We start from the raw sequence: 12,203 nt of genomic DNA, 5'->3' as shown, positions 1-12,203 counted from the left end.
CTTATCTTTCGTTACAGAGAAGGAGGACAGGTAGGTGGGAAGAAGCCAAGAAGAATTACGAATAGGTACCAGCAGATATTCTGACCTAGTTTGGGAAGCATAGTGTAAGGGAAGCTTGTATGGTTTTGCTCATTTTCAGTTTAAAGCCCTTGGAACTGCAGGGTAGGAAAATGTCAGAGGTAAAATGCCTTGCTGTCCCCGGCTGAGCCCTGTGGTCCACAGGTATTGACAAAGGTGCCCCTCTAACTTCCAACACAGATGAATAACGAAGTGGCCAAAAGATTGGGTCATGGGCTCAAGCTGCCTGGGTTTGGGTCCTGGCTTTGCCACTTAAGGCTACGTGACTTTGGGCGTCATGGGACCTTTCTAAGCCTCTAAGTCCCTCATCTTTAAAATGAGGAGAATAATAGTACGTGTCTGCTTCTTGGGGTGGTGGTGAGCTAAAGCATGTGAAGTGCTCAGACCCATGGGAGGAAAACTGGCTAACACTTTCCTGAAGTGCGTGCTTGGTGCCAGGCACCATTCGCGAATGAGTCACCTAGTAATTATAATGATCCGATCAGGTGAGTGTTCTCGTCATTCAGACAGTGAGTGGAGCCGCTGGGCTCAAACTGACCTGCTTCGGTGAGGGTGAGCTCAGAGCATGTGCCGTGGCCAGCAGGAGCCTTTCCATATTGCAGGCTATGTGGGAGGCTGGCCTCACCGTAGGCCCTGTGTCCTCGTCTTGGAGCCACGATTCAGACAAAGACCAGGGGATGTTAGAGCTGGACAGGCCTTAGTGAAAATGGACCCCAGCCCCTTCACTTTACAGATGAGGAAACAGGGTCCAGCGAGCACGGTGACTCCCAGCGTCACCCCAGCTGGCAGCAGAGGCAGGCAGGTACCCTGGCCTCCTATTCGCATTTCCGTCATCGCTCGCTGCCTCCGACTCCAGGCGGGACGGCTTGCTTGTCCAGTGGACACAGTCCGCTGAACGCTTACCTGACATTTAAGCCACTGCTCTGGAAAGCAGGACCGCAGGGGAACGAACGTCTGATGGGGATTCTTGTGAACAAGAATCGTTTCTTGATTTTCGTCGCTGGTTCTCTTACTCCAGTGAAATTTTTAAAAATGCCTTCTAAGAATCACCTACTACTGCAAAGCACAGTGAGAGCACTCTCTTTTAAAAAATTCTTGTCAGTGTACTTTGTCGTGGTCGATTTTGTTTAATACGATCAAACATGACACATTAAAAATGTTGCAGCAGGATGTCAGAAAGACAAGGAGCCCTTTGAGCGTAACTGTCAATGGATGAACTGCCGTCCTGACCTCGTTTGAAACGAACCCTTCTTCGATGAGGTGTTTCATTCTAATTCTTGTTTTCCTTTCTTCATAAGAAAGAGCTCTCATTCTCCCATAAGAATGCCCCAAGCTAATGAGCTGTGTTTCTAGTTATTCGACAAATTCAACAGCACGGATGACTTTTCCAGGTGCTGGGACGTGCCTCAAATTCCACCCGATGTCCAATTGCCAATTCATGTTATATGCCAGTTATTTTGGAGGTTGGTTTTTACCTAGAGACAGCAAGCGAGGGTCCAGCGCTAAGGCGTCCCGTCTTTGCAAAGCTGCCTTGTGAGCATCATGTCTAATCAGACGATCGAGTTGTCAAGTGGCTACTTTGTCTCTCAAATAACGCTGCCCGATCTGTCTGTCTGAATCACAGAGGCGATCGCATCGGAGTTTGCTCAAAAACCTCTGCTACCTCCAACATAGGGTTCTAATACTGATGTCCAAGGGCTCGCTGTTCTGGTGCCAACACTGCTTTCTGGATGTTTCTGCCCTGCTCCTCGCCCCTACCGTTTAATGCGCAGAGGTGCGTAGGGAGGCACAGCTACTTTAAGTCCTGCCTCTGCCCTTTCCCAGCCAGGTGACCTTGGGCAAGGCGCTTACGGCTGTTATGTCCTCTGCTCCCATCAGTTCTGTGCGCCTTCTTCTCAGTGGCTTTTTAGATGTCATTTCCTGTTTCGCAGACGAGGGAGGGAGGATCTCGGATCTCGTTGCTCACAGAGGTTGACTTTCCCAAGGTCCTCGGCTCATGAGGTCCCTGGCTCACGAGACCTGTCAGGGTTCATGACTCCACAGTTAGGGCATTTGTCTCCCACGTGGTCTGGCTGTCGGGTCCTCATCCACTGCTTCCCTTGAGTTCTCTGCCCTGACGCCTTCTCTCTGAGTTCTCTCCGCCCGCAGTGTAGCTGCCCGTTGAAGTCTGTCTCCCACCCCTTCAGGGTCCTGCCCCCACTGCCCGTCTCGCGAGAAGCCTTCCCTGTGGTTTCCCATCCCAGGCATTAGTCTTCTTTGTGGAGGTGACTGACACACCTGTCTCAGCATCCTGCTGGTGGACGGTGCTTCCCCAAGGATAATGACCTTCTTCATCTTCACGCGGGAGGACAGAAAACACGGCGACATCCAGTCTCAAAGATTTAGTGAAATCGATGCTTTAAGCAGTTTTCCAAACTGAAGGCTATGATGGTTCGAGTTATGAAATCAGTTTAATAAGGGCCGATCGGCATTTAGAAAATCACCCAGAATTGAACAAAATAGAATAGAAAATAGTAGCAAATCATATGTAAGGCTAGGTTTTGATTGTTCACCAAACATTTGTTTCTGTGTGTGTGTGTGTGTGTGTGGGCACGCGTGTGTGCACGCTCTAGGAAGCAAAATATGCTTCTTACTGTGGATTATGGAGAAAATAAGTTTGCAAACTATTTGATATAATTCCTAGGGGCTAGTAAATTTCTCAGAAGGAAAACCTGAAATTAGAATTTAGGACTTCGTTGCACAATGGTTCTCTCGTCAGACCTCCCAGACTTATATCCCAGCTCTGACCCTTTCCAGCCGTGTGATCTTGGATAAGTTACTTCGCTACTCTGTTACTTCCCTCATTGGTAAAATGGAGAGAGTAACCAACTCAGAGAGTCCTAAAGAGAACTTAGTGTGTAAATACATGGAACAGACTTAGAATAACATCTGGTGTGCACGTGGCAGCCTGTCCGGTTGATGTTATGAAGCAAAAGACAGGAGTTACTCTCTGCGGAGGGCGCTGTGGCTATCCAACCAGAAAACGCTGTTTTCTTGAGTGTCTACATCGTATGCTGTGGGTGCTAAAATTTAAGCAAAGAAAGTACAGAGTGTGACCCTCAGCCTGAAATTATTTATAGTCTAGAGGAGGAAATGAGGCTGACATGCAGGAGACAATCTCAGAATATCAGACTGTCTCGGGCCGTGAAAATGAGGTGAAGGGCATCTAGGTAATATTCGGTCTTCGTATTTTTCTGGTGGTATTTTTTTATTGCCCTGGAGAGGTTAAAGCTTCGATCTTCAGTTCCTTCTGGAGGAACAAGGCGCGTTGACCAAATGTTTCGAGTTTCCCTTTGTGGCTCAGGACTGGGGAGGGAGAAGCTCCTCTGAGGGTGGAGGGTGGAAGAAGAGGGCACAGAGCTAGGAGATGAGGCTGCTCCCTGAATTTAAGTTACATTTAGTGTGTTTACAGAATGCCATTTTACCTACGCCGATGCTACTCAGGATCTTAGGAGTGTTGCCAAGAGGAAGAATTAACCCAAGTAAAATATCTTCCAAGCGAGACTGTTCGGTCATAGCCATGAGGTTGTTGATAGTGTTTTGGATTATTACTAATTTTCCTGAGTGACTCTGTGGGATAGTTGGAGAGACAAAGCAGACCTTCCTTGATAGATGCTTTCTTCTTTGGAAATTCTTACGCGATGCGTTTGAATCACCTGGGGATCTTGTTAAAATGCAGGATCGGATCCAATAGATCAGAGGTGGGGCCTAAGATTCTGCATTTCTCCCAAGCTTCCAGGCCATGTTAGTCTGCAAACCATACCTTGAGTAGCAAGACTCTGATGTTGCTTTCTGTGTGTGTGTGTATACTTTGTGTTGATATTTTATAATCTTTCTGGCAACATTTTCGCCGAATTCATTAAATCCCAGTTTAGTTCACGCCAAACAAACCACTGGATGCCAGATCTCTGCTAGGATTGCCTGTTTTCTGTTTTGCAGTGGAAACCTCAGAAACCGTTCCCTTCATTAAAAGCGTCCTCAATTTTTATTATCTGTAGAATTTTAATTTTGTTTTACTGTGACAAAAGGCGCTTTCTTCCATGGGAACGTTGATGGAGTCCCTCCCTGTTCTCAAAACAAATGTGGTTAGGACGAAGCCAGGTGTCAACGGGATCAGGGTCGAAGGAGGACAATAAAAAGATACACTTAGCTCCCTCTCCTCGTAAAGAATGTCTGAAACAATTGAAAGCACAATCTGGAAGAAAAACAAATCTTTTGCACAGCCTCCATTTCCGGCTTGGTGTCCTCTGATGGCTGGTGGGCGGCAGCCATGTGGCACTGTGAGGTGACACAGCCGTCTTCCCATTGATGTCTGAATCCTCTGGGGCTTGGGATGGTGGCCTAGGGGTTGGTTTTTGCACAACAGCTGCCATTGCATTTGTTTGCTTTGAATCCATCCTGCTGTTCTAACCAAAGAGAAAACAAACAGCAACAGGTCTCCACAGACTTGGACCCCGAGTCGCCGAGTGTCACGTGGCTCCCCACCCGGGATCCATGCGTTAGAGGTCTTTCTTTCTTCCCGGCAGGTGTGCTCTTGCACGTGATGGGAGACGCCCTGGGGTCGGTGGTGGTGGTGATCACGGCCATCATATTCTACACGCTTCCCCTGAAAGACGAGGACCCGTGTAACTGGAAATGCTACATCGACCCCAGCCTGACCATCATCATGGTCATCATCATTTTGTCATCCGCCTTCCCACTCATCAAGGAGACCGCTGTCATTCTGCTGCAGATGGTCCCCAAAGGAATCAAGGTGGAAGAGCTGAGTAAGTCAGGCGGGTCCGAGCTAGCGCCGCTGTCCACTCCATGTCCTTCGGGCCGGAGGCCCGGCTGCAGTTCGGAGCAGCGTTTGATCTGTGTGACAGACTTCAAATCACCAGGCACTAGACACACCACAGACGTTTTGTAGCTTAAGTAGTGTGAGTCACAGCTCCAAGGACCAAAGGTCCTTCGTAAGTTCTTGCGACTGCAGTGCTCAGGCGGTACCCACTTCTGGCCTATCTCCCTTCAAGTCAAAGATTTATTTTAACTCCCAGGAGGCCACTCTGCCGAGAACTTGCTTTTTATTCTCCTCATTCTGAAACCGTTCATCGCTCGTCCTCTAGATCCCCGAGTTCTAGTTAACTGATTTTTATGGGCACACGAGTCACAGTGTCCCTTACAACACGGTACAAAGGACAGTGTTTGAAATTCAGATCATTCACGACCTCATTCAGTGATGGAACCTGTTTCTCTGCTCGTACAGAAGGTCAGACTCCCACGTTAGTTATGCGCAGCTGAGGGCAAAAGGCTTAGAGACTTTGAGGAATTTCTAAATGGGAGCCACCCAGGTGCTGGTGAGAAACGCAATATGCAACTTCATATCTAGTGTTTCTAAACGGGGATCATGTTTTTATAGAAGAAAAGGTTTTCACGCAGGTTTGCTGTTGTATCTGCCGTTGCTTCTCCTGGGAGCCAGTAGACATGAAATAGAGCCCAGGTCTGCCTTGAGACTGAAAGTCGAAAGACCTATGTGATGACAAATACCTGAAATTAGATTTAAGTGGATGTTAATGCTTTGTCTGGCCACAGTCAGACGTTCCCCTATGGAGGCGTGATTTATAGCGTCACAGTTGCGATTTACAGCGTCACCGTGACGGGCACAGCCCTCAAGCGGATTGCGCTGCTGCCTTCGGCTGCCTTGTACGATGCTTCCCTCACCCCACCCCGGATGTTCTTTTCGCCTTTTGGGGGGCCTTTTCTTTGGCAGCTTTGGTTAGTTTACTGTCTCTGAGAGGCAGTTGGGTGCGGTCAGCTTTGGCTGCTGTACCAGACAGAGTTGAAATAATCAGTGTCCATTTCTTGCCCACCTCCTCTTAGCCCAGTGCCGCGGGCAGAGCTCAGGGAGCAGGTGCCCCGTGCTGTCTTGGCTTTCCGGGAAAAAGAAGGGAGATAAACATATACAAAGCAATACGTGACTTATACCGCCTTTTAACAAAGTTGTGTATATATATATATATATATATATATATATTTAAAAACAGATGTTTAAAAAGTAGATAGTTATAACAATTACAACACTTTTATGGCCCTTATATGCTAGGTATCATTCTAAGTGCTTTTCTTAAATGAACTCGATTTAATCCTTAAAATAATCCCATGAGGTACCATTTTTATCCCTCCTAGTTTACGTATAAGGAAACCGAGGCACAGAGGGACCAGGTAAGTTGCCTAAGATCGTGCAGGTAGTAAATGATTACGTGGGATCTAGCTAGTTACAAGGTTTTTGCTCGTAATCAATATTCAATACCATCTCTCTAAATACATACCATTTTAGAAAGTATAAAAAAACCCAGAAGAGACGAAATCGGAAAAATCTCTCACAGTCCTACCACCCAGAAATTACCACTCATAATATCGCTGTATCGATCATTCAATAAAACAAGGCTTTAACTGCCTAAAAAACTTTTCTTGTGTGTAGACACTGATATTTTGTAAAAAAAAAAAAAAAAGAAAAGGAGCCATCATGCCACGTATGCATTTGAGCTATGTGCTTCTTCACTGAAAAATACCTTATGTAGCTTCCCCACATTCTTAAATATGCAACTTACTTTTTCATGGCTGCATCATAGTCTGCTGTATAATCGATTTAACTATTCCCTGTTGCTTCCATTCTTGTTTTTCAATACAAAGAGCGTTGCCCAAACCATTCCTGTACGTAAATATTTGGTGATGTCCTTTAGGTTACATTCCTAGTATTAGAATTGCTGGTAAACGTTTTCGATCCATATTCCCACGTATCCCCTTTAGAAAAGGCATCCTGCTTTATACTCCCACAGGCAGTCCATTTGATCATCCATTCCCTTGTAAACTCGACAACCCCGGCCATTTTTGTCGTTGTTGTTATTAAATTTATTTTCTTGAATTGCCTCTGATGGGCTAACGGTGTATGGTAGAGGAATTCAGAGAGGAGAAAGAGGATTAGGAGAAAATGTACTCGGACAGGTGAGGCTATTTCTCTTCCCGGTACGTTATAAATGCATCATTTCCGTGAGAAGGCTCAAGGGACGACACCTCTCCCCGTGGTGGCTCCACCTTTCGATTCTGGCTCTCACCTGAGCTGTCATCTGCTCTTCCCCGTTCTAGTGAGTAAACTCTCTGCCGTGCCTGGAATCAGCAGCGTTCACGAGCTGCACATCTGGGAACTCGTAAGTGCGAAGGTCGTCGCCACCCTGCATATCAAGTATCAGAAGGACAGGGGGTATCAGGACGCCAACGTGAAAATTCGAGAAATCTTCCACAACGCGGGAATCCACAACGTGACCATCCAGTTTGAGGAGGTGGACTCGCAGGAGACCCTGGGGCAGAAGGAGTCGCTGTTCCTCTGCAACTCACCCTGCGTCTCCCAGGCCTGTGCCACGCAGCTGTGCTGTCCCCCTGGGGCCCTGCCTCTGGCCCACGTCAATGGCTGTGCCGAGCACAATGGCTCCTCCCCTGTAGACACGTACCGAGCAGAAGGCCTCGGCCGAAGAGAAATGACAGAAGTGGCTGTCACAGTATCTTTGGATGGCTCTGTGAGTGACCGTGGACAAGCTTTTACCAAAACTCAGGAGGACCAATGTTATGTCAACAGCACACATTTTTGATCTGAGACCCACGGGCGCAGACTGTATAGACGAGGCACCCTGGAGCCACCAGCTTGGCTTGTGGAGAGAGCTTTGTGGGCTGTAGACACTGACCACACTTGCAATGCACACTCTCTGTATCGAGCGAGGGGTGGGCCCTTTGGGATGATAATTGACTGTGTCTGTTAATCTTTACGTGACTGATGCGGTAGCCCCTTGGTATGATGGTCCTGGGTGTCTCATGCTGCCCTTCGACTGTTTGAGTTTGCGCATTTATTTTCCAAAGCAAACTGCACTAGCGTAGTTATCAGGGACATCGAAGGTGGGGACTCCGTGACTGGACACGGGGCTCAAAGTACTATTTGTTTTAAACTGATTAGAACTTCTAGCTGACTCTCAGGCGAGCTCACAGCCAAGTACATCATAAAAACTTAAGAACCATAATGCCATGATGGCTTTTTTTTTTTTTTCATTCCTCTGGAAGATCCTAAGAGAAAAGATAAGTAGTCTTATCATTGCTTACATTTTTTCTTGGACTCATTTTTGAATAAATGTAAAATGGATATCTATTAAGGTAGAAAACACTCTCAGAATATTAGAGGAAGTCGAGTTTATTGGGGAAGGGGTGGGAGGAAGCAGGAAGAAAATGCTTTTGACCGCCTCATTTTATGAGATGGGGAGAAAAGGAATGTTTACTTTCTGTAGTGAACTGAACTATAGCTATAGGGCGTTTCAAATGTTTAAATATATATAACTTTTTTTTCACGTAAAGTTGGGGAACATTTCTGTTTCCTTACATGTGACACAAGTACTTATATACTGTTTTTTAGAGTCAGTCCAGTTGGGACTGTTTTCATTTATTGCTTAATAATGACTGACTTATCTGTCCAAGTTTCCCGTGAATCTTTTTTTTTTACATGATCACATTATCTATGTTGCACTTACCAGGAGAAAAATGAACATTACTGGGATAGAAGAGTATATGCCATTGAAGATTCATTCCTGCCCCCAAATTAAGCAAGATCGATTTTTCTTTAGTTGGATGTATTTTAAAGTATTTATTATTGTTGCCAACCAGGAACTCGATGAAAAGTGTATGTCCGAGGGAGAGATGAGAATTAAGTTCATTACTGACTTCGGTGTGTTTTGAGGAGCTTACACTCTTCTTCTATGTCTCTGACCCATATCACCAAGTTCAAATAAATTTATTGGAATCTGATTTGGATCCATAACCATAACTGACCTATATTAGTATTGGAGAAGCACCTGCCATGTATTTAACAAATAGTTTAGACAGCAATATTTTAATCAGAACTGTTTCAAAATAGGTATGTGAAAATGGGAAGTGCCTCACAAGAAAACTAGAATCTTCTTTGATGGGTTGCAAAATCGAAAATGATCCTATTTTAGACTCTAAACATTGAGTCCTGTTTAGAACTGCACAATATTCATCAGAACTGTTGGGTTTGGTAACAGAAAAAGCATCCACATTTTCCAGCATAAATGCCGTTTAATAAAAAGTCTTAATCTTGAATTCTAAGGCAGAAATAAGTAAGCAACTGTGATCAGTAGGATAAGAATTTTTTATTCCTTGAAAATTTATCATCTAAGTTTAAATTAGCCATGAATTAGGTAAGTAGAAAAATGTCTCAATAGATTTTATCCCTAGTCGTTTATTGGACTAGCCTATATGTACTTTGTAGCCAAAAAAGGGGTAAAATATGACAACATTTTTATTTTTAATATTAAAAACGCAGCATGTACTCACACAAAACAGGGCATTCTCTATGCAACTCATCACGGTGATATGTAAACCAAATTCTCCTAAATAAATGTTGGTTTGAAATGCTTGTCTGGAGCCAAAGAAAAAAATCTGTCCCCTACTTTCGCATTTAAAGGTCTCATTTAATTTCATATCCTTTTTTTATTAAAAGGGAAAAATGATAATTTTTTAGTTTTGTGCAACTGGCTACAGGAATGTGTATTTGCTTATATCCAAATAATGCTATTTAGTTAATCTCTAAAGTATTTTTCTGGAAAGGAAAAAGAACATAATTCCAACATAATTAAATCTAACCTCAGAAAAGTATTCTTGATGGACAGTTATGAACATACCAAGTTATGGAGTAGAGCCAGTGTGAAATAATACCTTTTAAGAGAGTTTGACTGAGTGCGTTTAATAATGTCCAAACGAGCTAGTTAGGTGCATTATTTTTGTTACCTGGTTTGGTGTGTCTCGGGCACAGTGATGCCTGCCGTGCGGTATTTTTACTTGGCTTTTCCTTGTCCTGCACTTTAATTCTTCCAAGGAAATGTAAACATTTCTTTTCTCCCTTTAAATCAGCTCTGCTTGGTGGCCGTTGCAGCTGATAAACAGTGGATATAAACCATGTTTTTCTCTGGGATTAAAAAAAAAAAAATACTGTCACGCAGTTTAGTGTTCCTGTGTGCTTAGGTTAATTCCAGAAAATTCTCTCTCTCTTCCTTTTTTAAGAATCGGAAATAATGTTTTAAAAGTCTAGGCCTCCTCTGTGTGCGCTGGGTCAGGAACATCCATGCTGTAATGTGGGGGACATGGGGACCGCACTCGGCGGTGACCATCTGTCCTTCTAGCTCCATAAAAAGAGCCCTTTCCACAGTATTTCAGCATAATGATAGGAAGTACTCTATCGATGTGTTTTTTTTTTCCAATTTTCCATTTGTTTTCGAAAACAGAGGTTAATTTTTTTTTTCATGATATTTGGCCATTAGGACTATCCATAAGGCTACCAGGCTTTATTATTGATGGGAAAAAATATGATCCCTCTAACATTTTTGATAAAATATCAATAAAATAAGGAAACGTTATTTGAAGAATTTCAAATATTCTCCATAATTAATTATTGTTATTATTTTTCACCACCAGCTGGCCAAACTCTAGTGGATAAATCAGGAATTTCAGCCGGAATGGGTACTTCGAATGTCAAAGATTCACCGAGGTAGATTTGGGATTATAATAAGGCCAGCTGACCCACGAGGTAGTAGAGATTTGCTATTTATTGACATTTTAAACCGGATAATTTCTTGTCGTGTGGGGCTGTCCTGTGCACTGCAAGATTTTTAGCAGCATCCCTGGCCTCAACCCACTAGATGCCGGTAGCATCCTTTTAAGTTGTGACAACCAACGATGTTCCCAGACATTGCCACATATCCCCTGGGGAGGAAAATGCCTCTAGTTGTGAATCACTAACTTAACCTAAAGGAACTTGAGGGATGTTGCTGAGGAAAGCTCTTCTTAATATAATCACTTCTGCAGCGTTGGCTCTTAATTTGTTTTTAAAGGCGAGATCAAACTATTCGTAAAAATTACAGTCGTCTCTAAATAGGAACTTTGGATGTTTAAAGAAAACATACAATTTGTAAAAAAAAAAAAAAAAAAAGCTCTGACAAATCTGATTATACAGATCGGTCATTCATGAGTGAGGTGAAGAGAAAAACATTTGCCTTCACTAGCCTTTTCAACTCATGAGTGCTCACAATTCGATGAACCCCCTACAAAGTGAGAACAGATAATATCAGTACAATCGATTATTGGGGTTAAGGTGTTTAATGTTCCGCCAGTTTTAATCTTAACGATGTTTTTAGTTGTGGTTCTCAACAAGCAGCTCATCTTAGTGCCGATGACAAGTTCAGATGTTAACAAAAATTCTTCATCATTTATGGCTAAACTTAATCCTTTGCTAAATCTTATCCATTTTTTTTTTCCAAGAGGAAACAATGTATTTTTTTTTTTTTTTGCTTTTAAATGATCCTGCTTTTAAATGCATCTCCACACTCTTGCACAAAAAGACTTGTTTTGAAAAAAATGAGGAAACCTGCCCTGATCTGTGCTTCAAATTTTGATTGAATAATGATGACTGACTGCATGCCTGTCCTATACCTGATAAATTGTCACCCGTTTGTGCCTCTGAGTATATTTGCACGTGAGTAGCCACAGGAATGAAGCAGGAATGAAATTATTGAATAGAAAACTATCTGTTCAAATGGAATTTGCCTCAGACCATACTCCTCACTGCAATCTAAATGTCGGCATGAATCGGGACTTTAGCTAGTGCAGATCGTGTCATTTTCTGGAGTTTTATTCTGGACTTTTTTTGTTTACATGGAACTTTCTCGAATGTTGCTAGATGGATCAACTATGTCCTCTCGATACAAAGCCAGGCTGGAGACACTGAACCTGCTCTGAATTCTAACGGGAAAAAGCCAGTAAAGACGATGATTCTCAAGGCAGAGGAACCTCTTCCTGGAGGTCCGAAGCTATGTTACAATATTGTGGAGTTTTGTTGCTTAAAGTCTTCCTTCTGGTCCTCAAAGGCAATTTTGCCCAAGTGTAATTGTCCCATCTGGGGGAATCATTAAAACTCTAAGATACCAAGTTGAAGTAACTCATTACTAATTGTATGTGAAGTCCCCCCAAGAATGTATGCACATATGCATACCTTT

The 12,203-nt window shown here is 43.6% G+C and overlaps 1 protein-coding gene across 2 annotated transcripts in view; it reads left to right on the top strand.

The window, feature by feature from the left end:
• Positions 1-11,154, top strand: part of SLC30A10 (solute carrier family 30 member 10) — a 28,370-nt gene extending 17,216 nt beyond the window's left edge. For both annotated transcript variants that reach the window (XM_039883406.1, XM_039883405.1), the window contains exons 3-4: positions 4,644-4,883; positions 7,243-11,154. In XM_039883406.1, coding sequence (XP_039739340.1) covers positions 4,644-4,883; positions 7,243-7,742 — 740 coding nt within the window. In that variant the 3' untranslated portion in view covers positions 7,743-11,154. The remainder of the gene's footprint in view (positions 1-4,643; positions 4,884-7,242) is intronic.
• Positions 11,155-12,203: the final 1,049 nt, after the last annotated feature.

This window comes from Pteropus medius, unplaced genomic scaffold (genome assembly GCF_902729225.1).
Source record: "Pteropus medius unplaced genomic scaffold, Ma_sr-lr_union100, whole genome shotgun sequence".
NCBI lineage: Eukaryota > Metazoa > Chordata > Mammalia > Chiroptera > Pteropodidae > Pteropus > Pteropus medius.
This window is presented reverse-complemented; position numbering and strand designations above follow the sequence as displayed.